This window comes from Pelophylax lessonae (assembly GCF_965119305.1).
Source record: "Pelophylax lessonae genome assembly, chromosome: 1".
Classification (NCBI taxonomy): domain Eukaryota; kingdom Metazoa; phylum Chordata; class Amphibia; order Anura; family Ranidae; genus Pelophylax; species Pelophylax lessonae.
In genome coordinates, this window is record NC_138768.1 from 359,630,508 (window position 1) to 359,645,987 (window position 15,480).

At 47.6% G+C, this 15,480-nt stretch overlaps 1 protein-coding gene across 1 annotated transcript in view; it reads left to right on the forward strand.

The window, feature by feature from the left end:
• LOC309544234 (guanine nucleotide-binding protein G(q) subunit alpha) overlaps positions 1–15,480 on the forward strand; it is a 210,458-nt gene that overhangs the window by 129,081 nt on the left and 65,897 nt on the right. The window contains exon 3 of the mRNA XM_082243127.1: positions 6,815–6,969. Coding sequence (XP_082099253.1) covers positions 6,815–6,969 — 155 coding nt within the window. The remainder of the gene's footprint in view (positions 1–6,814; positions 6,970–15,480) is intronic.

Consider the following 15,480-nt stretch of genomic DNA (forward strand, 5'->3'; position numbering starts at 1 on the left):
TGGAGCTTCCATGGAATAGATAATTTAAGGTCTTACGGGAGGTACGAGCACTATGATTCCACAGATTACCAACGGCAAAGAGCCTCGTCGCAAGCGTTGTCCTTTCTTCTCGGCCCACAAACGGTCCTTTCACCCGCAGGATCGCACGACAAGGGATCAAATTCTGCCCATAACTTCGTGGGAGGTTTCAAGAGACCCTGGTCTGGTAAGGCAAAAAGTGGGTTCTGCTGGTCTCGTTGACAAGTTCACTTCTGCCTGAAGGGGCGCCCTCACCCATTTCTGGGGTGGGGGGGACGTCTTTGCTTCTTTCCAGACCCATGATTCAAGACCAGTGGAACTAAGAGTTGATTCGGTCAGGTTACAAGATCGAGTTTCGGTCCTTGCCTCCAGCAAGGTTCTTCCCTTCCAACTTGCGTCTGTCCCCGGATCATCTGCTAGGCCTTCTTGGGGCGTAACAGGATCTGCTCTCACAACGAGTCATTGTACCAGTTCCAGAGTCTGAACCTTTTCATTTGCTGTTCCCAGGAAGGAAGGCAAGGTCTGTCCAATCCTTTATCTCAAGGCCTTAAACCACTTTGTGCGGGTTCAGAAATTTTGGATGGAGTCCATTCGCACCGTAGTGGCATCCCTTCATCAAGGGGATATTCTGGCCTCTATCGATGTCAAGGAGGCTTACCTACATATATATTGGTATATCAGGCATCTGCGTTTTCTTCGCTTCTTCTGCCGTGAGCGAGGAGCACTATCAATTTGTGGCGTTATCCTTTGGTCTCGCCTCCGTTCCTCGGATGTTCACAAAAGTGTTGGCCCCGGTGTTAGCATTGTTGCAACAGCGGTAGATTGTGGTGCTGGGGTACCTCGGCGATCATCTTTTATGAGCAGAGTCTCTGGTTTCTCTACAGAACAACCTGGACATCACTGTGCGGACTCTGCAGAAGTTTAGGTGGACTCTGAATTTTCAGAAGTCTGCTCTGGTTCCGTCCACAAATTTGGACTATCTGGGTCTGACTCTTGACTCGGCCTCAGCCAGGGTGTTTGTCCTGCAGTCGTCGTCTCTCAGGACTTGCATGCGGGTGCTGGGCCTGATGGTGTCTACCTTTGAGGCTGTTCCTTTTGCACGGTTCTATAAGAGACCTCTGCAGAGACAGTGATTCTTGCCAAGTGGGACAAGAATCCACAGTCTCTGAACAGTCTGATCCTGTTGAGCCGGGGTACGAGAGTGTCCCTGATTTGGTGGCTTCGCTGTTCGGCGGGGAAAAATCCTTCCTTCCCCTGTACTAGACATTGATCACCACGGATGCCAGCCTGTACGGGGGGGTGGGGTTTTGGGCACAGACTGTGCTTAGGGGGTTTGGACTCTCGAGGCATTCAGGCTACCGATCAAGGTACTGGAACTTCGGGCGATCAGACTTTGTCTGGCCCATTGGACAGTTCATCTTCAGGGGTGTCCGGTACAGATTCAATCGGACAATGCCACGGCTGTGGCATTTGTCAATACATCTAGGGGGCGCAAAAAGTGTCCTAGCAGCTCGGGAAGTAACCGGCATTCTATAGTGAGCGGAATGTTTAGTCTTAGTGTGCTCTCTTGTGCACTTTCTTCTCTCAAACTGCTGCTGAGACTTCTGCGAAGCATCGAGGCAAAAGGATTTTCCGATCATACTTGTGGCCTTGCCGGTCTTGGTACGCCGACCTGGTACGGCTGGTTACTGATGTCCCTTGGCGACTTCCTCTTAGGGAAGACCTGTTGGCCCAAGGGCGGACCTTCCATCTTGCTTTACAGTCGCTGGCTTTAACGGCTTGGCTGTTGAAAGCCAGGTGCTGAAGGATAGGCGGTTGTCTGACTCGGTGATTCCCACGCTATTGAAGGCTAGAAAATAGAAAGATTTACCATCGCATCCAGAAGTCGTATATTGCATGGCGTGAGTCTCTAGGGGTTTCTCCCTGTTCCTTTTCGGTGGCTCAAATTTTGGTGTTCCTCCATAGAGGTGTGAAACAGCGCCTGGCCTTGGGTACCATGCGGGGCCAGGTTTCGGCTTTGGCAATTTTCTTTGTGTCCTTTTGCCTACGCATTCCTTGGTTCGCACTTTTGTTTAGAGGGTTCACCACTTTGCTTCGCCTGTGCGGTCTACGTTGCCTCCGGGGGACCTCAATTGGATACTGTTGGTTCTTCAGAAACCAGCTTTTGAAAATAACGGCGAGTTTCCTCTGCTACGCTGTCTCAGAAGGTAGCCTTCTTGGTGGCGTTTACTTCCGCACGCAGGGTGTCCGAGCTGGCAGCTTTGTCTTGTCCACCTTATTTGGTGGTTCACAGAGATAAAGTGATGCTTCACCCTTGTAAGTCGTTCCTTCCTAAGGTTGTCTCGGTTTTCCACCTGAATGAAGACATTGTGATGCCTTCCCTGTGTCCTAAGCATCCTAAGGAGATTGCCTTGCATTCTCTGGATGTGTTTCGGGCGATCAGGGTGTATCTGGCAGCAACTGAGTTGTTTAGGAAATCAGACTTGCCTTTTGACCTTATGGATGGACCTCGCAAGGGGTTGGCCGCGTCTTTCTGATCCATCTGGAAATAGTAGCGGCAAACGGTAGTGAGGCCTATTCAATCAATGGTCAGGTTCCTCCTTTCCCTGTTAGGGCGCGTTCTACATGGGCACTTAGTGCCTCCTGGTCCTTCCGCCGTCAGGCGTCAGTGAGGCAGATTTGCAAGGGGGCCACTTGGTCTACTTTTCAAAGTAGATGTGTCAGCATCTGCAGATGCTGCTTTTGGCCTGCAAAGTTTTGCAGGCCACTGTTTGAGAGGACCTGGTCCTCTTTGAGGGTGTATTGTTTTCAGGGAAGCTTCAGTTGTTCCTGGTTAAGCTTCCATGTTACCTGGTTTGCTAGATTTAGCCTTTGGGAATTTTTTCTGCATTTTTTTTTCCACCCCTCATGTTTGACACTGCTTTGTAATGTCCCAATGGTCAAGAAAATTCTGGAGCTGTGTCCGTCAATGAACGAAAGAAAAAAATTTTGATTTTTTTCTTGCTGTAAAATCCTTTAATCTGATGTTCATTGAAGGACACAGCACTGCTTGCAACAAAACAATGCCTATAGCAGGGAGTGGGAGTATAAATCACCTGGGACTGCCCCATAGGCGTGGTAAAGCTTTTTCCTGCCTGGTGTCCTTCTCCTGTAGGGGGCAGCATAACCCAATGGTAAGAAGATTCTGGTGTCCATCAATGAACATCAGAGAAAAGTATTTTACAGTAAGAAAAAAATGAAATTATTTCACGTTGTCATTTTGAGGTATTGCTTGTAGAATTTTGAGGAAAATAATGAATTTAACCCATTTTGAAAAAAGGATGTAACAACAAAATGTGGAAAAAGTGAAGCGTTGTGAATACTTTCTGGATGCACTGTACATACAGTGGTAAAATAAATTTTGAACACGTCACCATTTTTGTATATTTCTAAAGGTGCTATTGACATTAAATGTTCACCACCTGTCCGTAACAACCCATGCAAAGCAAACATACAAAAAAAAAAAAAAAAGTTCAGAAATGGAAGTTATTTGTAATAAAATGGAATGACACAGGGAAAGTACTGAACACATGAAGAAAGGGAAGTGCAAAAAGGCATGGAATGCCAAGACACCAGCTTAAATCTATCAATAATTAGAAAGCAATCCTGCGCCTTGTCAGTGCAAATAGTGTTTGTTACCCTACAAAAAAAAAAAAAAGAGATCCTGTTTCCTTGTAGCAGGCTAAACAGCACAGTGCTCTGGAAACTGTAAAAAAAACCTAGCTGATCTGCCAGTTTCTGCCCTCCCTTCTCTGTGCTGACCACAATAATCATGACTGCTGAGCCCTGACTACCATTGCCTGCATGCCTCCATCGTCCGCAGCTCTCCTCTCTCCTCACTGCTCTCCCCCCTCCCTGCCAGTCCGCTCTGGAGCCGGTGTCTCTGCCTCGGCGTCCCCCCCCCCCCCCACTTCCATTAATAAAAAAAAAAAAAAGGTACAATGTCACTGCCAGCCCTTCTCTTTCCAGCTCCTGTCCTGCACTGTATGTATGTAAGAAACTGAGGTTCTAAATACATTTTTGTGAAGTAGCTTCAGGCCGGTCACGTGACTCCCGGCCGGTCACGTGATTCCCGTCCGCTCTGAGTACACAATCCAGGGCTACAGCAGGAGCAGCTTGGCAGTCACGTGACTTACGGCTGACATCAGAGGAAGAGCTTGGCTCCTCCTGCTGTAACCCTGGATAGTAATAGAGCGGCCTGGGGGTTACGTGATCAACATGAAGACACTTCTCAGAAAGGTATTTAGAGCTCCCACCTCTTTTCAAATGATCGTTTTTTACTCTCCTGCCGCCCTGAATTTTGCAGAGCGTTGTCTCTGGTACCATTGTCAATTTTTGTTATTTCACTGTACCTGATGTACGTCTTTCTTATGTTTGTATCACAACCTTTTGCTAAATCAAGAAATTATAAAAAAGAAAGGTACTTGGAGCCCTCGTTTCTTGCAAACACTTATACAGTGCAGGATGGGAGCGCGAAAGAGGGGGGCTGGCAGCAAAGCAAAATTTAGGGTTACAAACCCTTTAATATCAGCTGGTTCAGTCTCAACTGATGGCCTATTAAAAGGTGTCCCCATTACCAAGGTGTCACACAAGAAACCTTTCATGATGGGTAAAAGCAAAGAGCTCTCAAGACCTCGCAACCTTACTCTTTCAAAGCATACTGATGGCATTGGTTACAGAAGGATTTTTAAACTGAATGCTCCAGTGAGCACTGTTGGGGCTCACCTAATCTGGAAGTGGAAAGAACATAATTTCACCATAAACCGGCCACAACCAAGTGTTCCTCATCTTCTGATGAACAATCCTATTGTTGTATAGTGCTCAGGAGGGTGGGGCATTGTCAAATTGAATTTATACATTATAAATTATAACAGCTCTTTTTGTATCTGCGGATTTACTAATATTTTTTGACATGCAGTTTTACTAGTGTAGTAGATCACGTGCTGTTGTGGGCATTTGTTTTTTGTGAACGACATTACTGTTGTCCAGTGCAGCCATTTAGAACACAGGCCGATAGCTACCACAGTTTACTCCCTCCTGTGATCTAAAAATAGCAGGATGTTGGCGAGTGGGCAGGTCTGTTCTCAATGAGCGTTTCTGTAGTCCGTTTTGCTGTGCTTTCCACTGTTTTTTCTATTTTTACAGTGATTTGCATTTTTTATTGGGGGGGTATTTGGGCTGATTTAAAAAAGCAAATTCCGTTAAAAACTCACTACATGCTTTTCTGCAGTTTCTCCATTGAAGTCTATAGAACCAAAAAAGCAAAAAAAAAAAGCACCGTTTTGCGTTTAAAAAAAAGTCCATGACCCTTTCCAAAAATGCAGAGGCACAAAAATGCATTCATGTGAACCTGTTCCATAGGAACTCATGTTAAAAAAAATTGTCCTGCATTTCTGCAAAAAGCATGAAAAAACACATTGGTGTGAATGGAGCCTTAGACTGCAGAGCTATATAAAGCAGGGGAGTGGCTTCTGTGCTGGCTGTACCTCCCCCATGGGAAACGCCCATAAATTGGACTTCAGTCTCAGTTGGTGCTACAAGCAGCATTGATAGGACACAAAATGTAAGAGAACCACTGCTATGTGCTCTGGGTCTCCTGGGGGAATCGAGAAGAATTTTAAAATTCTGGCAGCACTTCTATAAATTATTTGTGAAAGCAAACCCTAAACCCAACGTAAACTATTAAGTTGTAAAGTGATGTTGGAAGTAATTGTAGGAACACATAAATATGCTAAATACATCCTGTATGAACCATACAAAATTCAGCATGTCGTCATCACCCTAACCATTGCTAACTGCATCACTTGGTAATTTTTCATGGACCTTTTAGATTGTTTCGGGCTTGCTAGCAATGGCAGGCTCCTATGCTTTTTTTTTTTTTTTTTACCAATCCAGCGGCGACAGTGGTTTGGAGGAATTTCCTCACTCCCTGTTATGTTATGGGACAGGAAGTGAAGGGAAATGTCCTCATTGTGACACAGAATGGGGAGGGGGGTGGGGGCTGACAGGGGTTTTAACCCTCCTTTACTCTATCTAAAATGGAAACAAAGTTTTGCTTTTAGTTCTATATTTTTTTTTTGGAAGTGGTTATCACTTTGATGTCTGTAGCAAAAAGTTACGGAGACTGGCACGCAAAATGTACTGAATACCACAAAAGGTGCATTCAGGCACGCATGTTTCTGGCAGCCCATTCATTTCAGTGAGCTGCAAAACGCACAGGAAGGCAAACCCTACAGCAGGCACGATTTCTAAAACTGCACCGCAGCAGACCACATGGCACTGACCGTGAATGTACCTGCATTTCCTAAATGCTTGGGGGTGCTATTAAGATTAACGTGCATCTGCATTGGGCAGCGCGTTCCTGTGCAGAGTGGGAAACGCGTGCTTCCTGCACTGTAAGTGGTGTGAACTGGCTCGAAGCCCTGGTTCACACCTGTGCTGCTTTTAAATTGCGCTACTTTAGCATGATTTCAATGCAGCCGTTTTTGATTTTTATGTGCAATTTCATTATGGCTTGCGACTTTATTTAACAGAAGTCAATGCAAGTCGCAATGAAATTGGAGAAAAGTAGTGCAGAAACCTTTTTCATAGTTGCTGCAAATTGAGTCGCAGCAATTTGAACAGTTCCATTGCTGTAAATGGGGTGTGACCAGGGTTAAATGTACAGTCTTAAATGTAAACATTGTTGTCAAATAATTTGCTTAGTTATAAGTCCTTACATTGTGCGTTTTTTTTGTTTTTTTTTTCTTCTCTTAAGGGCCATGCACTGTTAATCAGAGAAGTTGATGTAGAGAAGGTGTCAACATTTGATAATCCCTATGTAGATGCAATAAAATATCTATGGAATGATCCTGGGATTCAAGAATGCTATGACAGGCGACGGGAATATCAGCTGTCTGACTCTACTAAATAGTAAGTATTATGCCTTGTGATTAGTCCAAATTTCTCATCATAGCTACGGTGTATAATAAAGTAATTGGTAAACGCTGTTCTATACTCTAGTTCTTCACAAGGCTTCTCCCACTCTTAACACATACAGCCTTCTCACAGAAAAAATGGCATGTGTTTGACCTAGATGAAGCATTTTTTTTACATACAGGGTTGTACTGTAGTGTAGATGGGAATGTGACTGCTGTCTTTCTTCATAAAAAATAATCAATATGATGGCTTTTAGGAAGCTCCAGAGTAACGCCCATTCTTAGTCGTCTTCTATTTTTTTTTTTTTTCTTATCTAGCTTCATGGTTTCACAGTGCTGCCTTATACGAGTCACATTTCCACGTTCGTTTGTCACATGACTATTGTGCAAACATGACCTCTTCTGTGCTGAAGACAAGTTAAAAAAAAAATTATAGCAAACAAGCTAGTGAGGTTATACAAGCATTACTAGGTCTTTTTCTATATGGGCCTATTTCTGCAGAATAAAAAAATGTTGTGCAAAGTGTCCAGAGGCAGCATTTATACCAGAATTTATTGTATGAAAATTACAGGTGATCGAGATGCATCATTTCTTTCTCAGCAGTGCCTTGCTTTGCATCAGAAAATGTACTGTGGTGAAGGAGGTGAAGTAGGATCTCCATTTAGCACAGATTTGCATCTAAACTGGCCACGTAATATTACACCATGAACAATTGCAGGGAAAATTACAAAAGGTAAACATTAAGAGCCTGATATATCAAACCTGTTGTAAGAAAACTTAAAGTGGAGTTCCACCCATTTAGTAACTTTAGATGTATGTAATCTCCTTTAAAACTACTTTTACCAATGGAAACTTTTTTTTTTTTGCTAGGAAATACCTTATTTTCTTCTTTATTCATCCTCTCCTCACTTCCGTGTCCGGCCGCCGATCGACGATTACATCATTCAGCGATTCGCAAGGGCTGCTGGGATGTATCTCATGGGATGAAATCTCGCATTATTACACAGGTGTCCTGAGCTGTACTGTATGTATTGGATTAAGGCCGTGCTCTGCCCCGCCTCCGCCCTGCCTCCTCTCAGTGAGCTCAGTGAGGATATAATGCTTTAAGTCCTCGCTCACTGAGAGGAGGTGGGGCGGGGCAGAGGCGGAGCGAAGGCAGGGCGGAGCACGGACTCAATCCAATATATACGAGTACAGCTCAGGACTCCTGTAATAATGCGAGATTTCTTCCTATGAGATACATCCCAGCATCCCTTGCGAATCGCTGAATGACGTAATCGCTGATCGGCGGCCGGACCCGGAAGTGAGGAGAGGATGAATAAAGAAAATAAGGTATTTCCTAACAAAAAAAAAAAAGTTTCCATTGGTGAAAGTAGTTAAAGGGGATTACATACATCTATGTAATCCTAGTTTTTCAAAATGGGTGGAACTCCACTTTAATTTTTCTTTCATTCGTTGACGGACACAGCACCTGGTATTCATAACCATTGGGTTATACTGCACTCTACAGGAGTAGGACACAAGGCAGAAAAGAATTCTGGCTACACCCATGGGCGGTCCCAGGGGGTATACTCCCTCTCTCTGCTATAGCCACTGCCTAGTCAGGAGTAAGGACTGACTGACTGAGCTAGTTCCTTGCTGGGATCTTTGGTCCTGGCACATTTTTTCTTTTTAGATAGAATTTTTTTCTCCTGGATTTTTCCTGTGAGATGTACAATCAACTGCCGGACTGGGCGACGAGCTGGATAATGTAGATCCATTGGTCACCCCAGTCTGGCCAGCGAGTGCACGCAGACCTCAGCTCCACGCTAGGTTGGCCGTGATATAGCCACACTGGATGGGTGCTGGCCTGCGAGTTAAACCCCTTGCGAGTTTGCATACGCCTGGGTCTCGGCCCGAGTTGCAGCGTTCCTTCTGGCTGACAGCCCCCTCCCCATTTCGATGGAGAGGAGTTCTGTCTGGAGCGGTGCCCACCTGGTTACTGGTATGGTGAGTAGTTGTCCCTCCTCTCCCCTGCACGATTTTGGGGTGGACGTGGGCCCCTCCCTGGGTTTCCCTCCTTCCCACAGGCACCCCCACCATTCCACATATGTTGGGGCTGTTTGGGGTGTCTGGCCACTGTTCCTGGTTGGGGCAGGGTGCTTACTAGCAATGGGGGCCGGGGAGGTGCGCCACCTGCAACTGAACGAACGACTGTGGGGCGGGGGGGGTTGTACCTGGTGGGGGCTCCGGCCAGGGCCCCTCCATCATGCCTGTAGCTGTCCCTGAGGCCTGGTCTCCCTTCTGGGTCCCGCCATTTTGTGGCAGTCTGTGTATTCCTATACAAGGTCATGTTTGTGTAGTCCGGTGGCAATTTCGGTTTGCCATGGAAAATAGGGGCAGCCATGGTAGTGGAGCCCTGTGGGCGGTGATTTTGGTGGTGGGAGCCCCACCTCATCCCCTGATGCTGATTCCTGTATGATTTTACTTATGATCGCCGCTTGTGTAATGCATTTTCCTGGTGGCTGCAGGCAATTGTTTCTGTGGGTGGGGAGTTTGGTGGGGTCCTCTCCTCTGCTGAGGATCACTTGGTCCCTTAGTGTTTTACACCTTTTTGGGGGGCCCCCCTGGTGACTCATGGGATCTTTTGGAGCACATTTCCCCACCTAATCCCCTCTCTGAGCCTATGTTTCTCTGTCGCTCATTGACAGACGTAGTCCTCGTTGATTAATAACAACTTGGGTTATGCTGCCCTCTACAGGAGTAGGACTAGACAGAAAAGAAAACGTTCTGGCCACACCCTAGGGGCAGTCCCAGAGGGTATATCCTCTCACTTCCTGCTACTGCAAATCTGTTTTTTTCTGTCTAGCTAGGAGTAAGGACCTAGATGCCTTGCTAGGATCTTCGGTCCTGACAGGATTTTTTTCTTAGATTTTTTTTTAGACAGCTTTTTTCTCCAGTGTTCCTGTGAGATCTTCAAGCAAGCAAGCTGTAACTGGGCGACGGGCTGGATGTTGAGATCCAGTGGTCACCCCAGTTCAGCCTACGAGCGCGTGCAGGCCATAGCTCCGCGCTGGGTCGGCCGCGACATAGTCCCACTGGACGGGGACTGACCCTGCGAGTTAAACGTCTCGCTTGAACGCCAATGACCAAGAGTCACGGCGTCCATACTGGTCGACAGCCCCCCCACCCCGGTGGAGAGGGGTTCTGTCAGGAGTGGCGCCCGCCTGGTTCCGGTATGGTGAGTAGTAGGTTCCCCCTTTCCCCCTGACGGGTTTGTGGTGAACACGGGCCCCTCTCTGGAATGGTAGGATGGGTCTCCCCTCTATCCTATAACAGGTCACAGATCCCCCAATTTGAGTGTGATTTTTGTGAACAGAAACCAGGAGGCTTGGTTTGGGAGCTGACTATCTAAGGTCATTTTAAAACTGTAAAGGTGACTGAAGTCAGTGGCAGTACTAGAATGGGCATTACTAATGAAGCAAGAGGTATCTTACCTGTCAGAAGCGTCCACAGGGCGATGCCTATGCCTGAATCACTGTAGTCCAGATCGCTATTCCTCCAGCAAGGGCAGAGAGCTGCCTTCCGACGGCCCACGGACCGCAGGCGGCCCGCCAGGGTCCGGTACCGCCGGCCAGGCTTATCACCTCACCATCAGGGTGAAGGTTGTGGGGCCGAGATACTCCCGCAGGCGAACATTGAATCCTGTACAGGCCGCCGCCATTGTCTGGCAGATCGCACGAGGCCGCCATATTGGCGTAGCCTCGTGTCTCCAGCATGGGGGCGGCCATGTTTGAGGTGACCAAACACCTCGTGGAGCCAGGGGGAGGCGCCGGAAGGTGTGTTAAGGGGCGGAGCCGCCTCCTTTAGCCAGGAAAAAGGGCCAAAGACTTCCTGTCTGTAACAGGACAGCACTGAGCAAGCTGATAGAAAACGTCTGTGCATCAGGGATGAGCCTTGGGGTCTCTCTCTGTGGGGTCCAAAAAGGCAGGTAACACTGAGGGGCGCTGTTACGCTGGGGGATTACAAAAAAAAAAAAAAGAAAAAAAAAAAAAGTTTTTTACTTTGTCATTTTTTTTTTTTTTTGGTCGCTGGCAAATATCTTGTATAATCATTGACTGTGCCGCATAGGTATCCCCACCTGATCCCCTCAAGGTGGCCGCAGGACCCTCCAGTACCCCACTTGTTTTTAATGCATTTTCAGCAGTTTTGGAGTCTTTGGAGGTGGCCTGTCAGGGACGGGGGTCAAGAAGTGACCCCCGCCTACCTTCATTTTTTATCTGATACTTCAGATACGGATTCGGAGCTGGTCAATGCAGCTGCAGGTCCCTCTTATGGGGCTGTTGTCTCAGGTAATGTCTCCTCAGCAGTGAAGAGAACGTTTCTGCCTCCGCCATAGCACAAGAGTGGTGGATGCACTAGTTGTGTCCGTCCGGGAAACCTTTAGTCTTGAGGTTACACCGGCAGAGGTAGCTGAGACTGAGATTCCTTTTTGGTACTTGGTAACCTACCAAAAGGGCGAAGGATTTTCCTTTACCCAAATGGGGTCGTTTTGAAACGAACCCCTGTTATTTCCAAACGCATGGCTAGGCGCTATCCGTTTGAGGAATCCCTCTTTAAAGGAAGGTCATACGGTCAGGATACAGGATCGAGTCTCGCTCACTTTCACCGGTGCGATTCTTCCCTTCTAACATTGAACGGTTTCAGGGGTTCTATTCAAACCTGTTCACAATGTCCAGGAAAGAGGGCAAGGTGCGTCCAATTTCTGGACTTGGGGAAAGATGGAGTCCATCCGAACAGTGGTGGCCTCCCTGCATCAGGGGGATTTCCTGGCGTCCATAGACATTTAGGATGCCTATCCTTATATCCCCATCTTCGCAGGACATCAGCGTTTTCTTCGCTTTCCCAAAGATCATCCCTGGTTCCCACCAGGTGACTGAACTATCTGGGCCTAATGTTGGATACATCCTGGGCAAGAAAGTTTCTCCTTGCGGAGAAACTCCAGAAGGTTCAGTCAACGATTCGGATGTTGCTGTCCGTCAATTGGCTGGGACTGATGGTGGCCTTCTTAGAGACAGTACCGTATACCCAGTCTCATACCCGAATTCTCCTGAAGGAGATTTTTTTCTAATGGAATCAGAATTCCGATTTCCTGGACAATCTGATCCGGTTGAGCGAGCGGACCAGGAAGTCTCCGATTCTCAACCAGGGGAAGTAATTTCTTCCGATAGCATCCAGGTTACCAATAGGGTATCGGAACTAAGAGCGATCAGATTTTATCAGCTCTAGAGCAGCCCGATTCGGATCCAATCGCACTATGCCATGGTCGTGACTTATGTCAAGAAAGGGGCACTTAGAGTGTCCTGGTGGCCATCAAAACGGCTAGCATCTTTTATTGGACGGAACGGGTTGTTCCGGATCTCCCTGCAGTGTTCACTCCGGGGGTGGGAAATCGGCAGGCAGATTATTTCAGCCATCAGATTCTGGATCAAGGGGTATGGCCTCTTCATCCAGAGGTTTTTTCACTAGCTGTCCCTTCATTGGGGCACCCCGGATGTGGATCTGTTGGCACCTTGGCTCAACAGGAAAGTGCGGCGGTTTGTAGCTCGCACCTGCGATCCTCTAGCGGACGCAGCAGAAACGCTGATCACCCCGTGGGGGCAGTATCAGCTACGGCATGCCTTCCATCCTCTCAAGTTACTGCGGGAACTTCTTTGCAGGATAGAGGTGGAGGGAATTCCAGTTATTCTGGAAATTCCGGACTGACTTCGTCGAGCCTGGTACGCCGACTTGGTGAGGCTAGTCGCAGACGCTCCTTGGAGACTTCCTCTCAGGGAGGATTTGTGGTCTCAGGGACCGATCTTCCATCTTGTTTTACTATCGCTGGCTTAATGGCCTGGCCATTGAGACCCAGGTACTGAAGGACAAGGGAGTGTCAGCTTCAGTTATTCCTACCTCTAGTTAAAGCAAGGAAAGCGACTTCCAGCACATGGAAGTCTTATATTGCGTGGTGTGAATCTCTTGGATTTCCCCCACATACCTATTCGGTGACCCGAATCTTGGTCTGTCTGCAACAAGGGGTTGAGCAGAAACTGTCCTTGAGCACATCAAGGGTCAGGTTTCAGCGTTGGCAATCTTCTTTCAGAAACTTTTGGCTAATCATTCCTTGGTGCGGAATTTCATCCAGGGGGTGCGACACCTGGCTCCACCAGTGCGTGCACTCTTACCGCCTGGGATCTTAATTTAGTGTGGTCGGTTCTTCAGAAACTTCTCTTTGAAGATATTAGGGAGATTCCCTTGCTTACATTATCCCAGAAGGTGGCCTTCTTGGTGGCCATTACTTCTGCACGCAGGGTGTCAGAACTGGCCGCATTATCTTGTCATTCCCCATATCTGGTGGTTCATAGGGATAAGGTGGTTCTTCTTCCGAATCCATCCTTCCTTTCCTAAAGTGGTTTTCAGAGTTTTCATCTGAATAAAGATATTGTGTTACCTTCCCCGTGTCCTAAGACTAGCCATCCTTGGGATTACACTCCTTGGATGGGGTACAGACAATCAGGGTACACTTGACTACTACGAACTTGGTTCGTAAGACGAACTCACTTTTTGTGATCACGGATAGCCCTAGAAGGGGGTTGCCTGTGTCTGCCGCGACCATATCTAGATGGACCAGTCAGACGGTGGTACAGGCTTATTCTATTAAAGGTCGGAATCCTCCGTTCCCTGTTAAGGCGCACTCTACTCAGGCGCCTAGTGTTTCCTAAGTCTTCCGCCATCAGGCGTCAGCGATCCAGGTTTTCAAGGCGATGACTTGATCGTCGGTTCATACCTTTACATCTTTTTATAAAGTTGATGTGATGGCATCATCAGATGCCTCTTTTGGCCGCAAGGTTCTGCAGGCCGCAATCTGAGGAGACTGTTGGTCTATCTCAAGGGTTTGTTGGGTTTTTCACTTAGGTCTCATCTTTTGCTCGATGAGTCCTTGATGCTTCTGGTTGGCTCCGGTTGGGCCTTCTGGATTTTGATTTCTGTTAGCCCACCCCTCATTTGTGGTACTGCTTTGGGACGTCCCGAGTTGTTATTAATCAACGAGGACTACGTCTGTCAATGAGCGACAGAGAAAAATGGATTTTTGTAAAATCTTACCGTAAAATCCTTTTCTCTTAAGCTCATTGACAGACGTAGTACCCGCCCCTCTGTTTTGGAGTTGGGTTGGGTTAAATTCTCTAAACACTGCTTTGTGACATAACTGACTTGCTGTAGCAGGAAGTGAGAGGATATACCCTCTGGGACTGCCCCTAGGGTGTGGCCAGAACGTTTTCTTTCCTGTCTAGTCCTACTCCTGTAGAGGGCAGCATAACCCGAGTTGTTATTAATCAACGAGGACTATGTCTGTCAATGAGCTTAAGAGAAAAGGATTTTACGGTAAGATTTTACAAAAATCCATTTTTTCCTCCGGGTCCCAATCATCTATCCATGCACTGATGGCGGTCCTGGAGTCCTTTGTGTCCCCAGTGGAGGTGGCTTTTGGGCGACGGGCTAGCAAAAAGCACCCCCGCCTTCCCCTGCATCATCTGTCTCAAAAGGTCCTAAATCTGATTCACTCACCGCGGACGTGGTCACCCTGCTCGGTCTGCAACCACACGCCTGAAATCCTCTGATAGGGTGATTCCTCCATGTCTGTGGACCGTGCAGGAAAAGTTGCTGGTGGATGCACTGATTGTATCTGTGCGTTAGACCCTAAAGATGGAGGAAGCAGCTGACACTGTGACGGAGGCGCAGGTACTCTTTGGCACTAGCAAGCCATCCAGAGCGGCAAAGGTGTTTCCTTTCCCTGCCTATTTTGACAGAGTTGTTGCAAAACAGTGGGGATGATCAAAGCATCCCCGTGGGGGTTCCTAAGCGCTTTAGTAGGCGTTACCCCTGTGAAAAGTATTTTCTAAAGAAGTGGACTGTGTCACCCACCAGTGGTGGACCCTCCGGGTTCCAGATTGAACAAGGCAACCATAATTCCGCTTGAAGAGTTCCCGGCCTTTAAGGATCTGGCTGACTGGAAGGCTGTGGCCTGCAATATGTACGCTCTGGCTGGTTCAGCAATGAGGCCGGTATTTAGCATTGCCCTAGTGTCGCAAACTCTGACTGAGTGGGCTAAGCTCTTGTGCCGTGACCTGGAGGAGGAACAGCTCCCCCCTGCTTTTGCTGAGCTGGCGGACCAGGGGCTGCAGTTTAACTGTGATGCCTCTTTGGATGCTGTTCCCCTGATGGCTTGCCTCTGTTTTTGCAGTGGTCGTTCGGCGTGTCTTTTTGGCTTAAGTGCTGGTCTGCAGATCAGACTTCAGAAAAGGCCTTGACTGATCTTCCTTTCCATGGAGATCGCCTGTTTGGAGCTACCCGGGATGACATAATTAAAGGTCTCACAGGGGGGAAAGAGTTATTTTCTTCTGCAGGCTACGAAGGGCAAGGAACCTCATCATAGACGGGGGCCTTCCTTCTCAGCTCATAAGAAGTTTTTTCGTCCCTCAGGTTC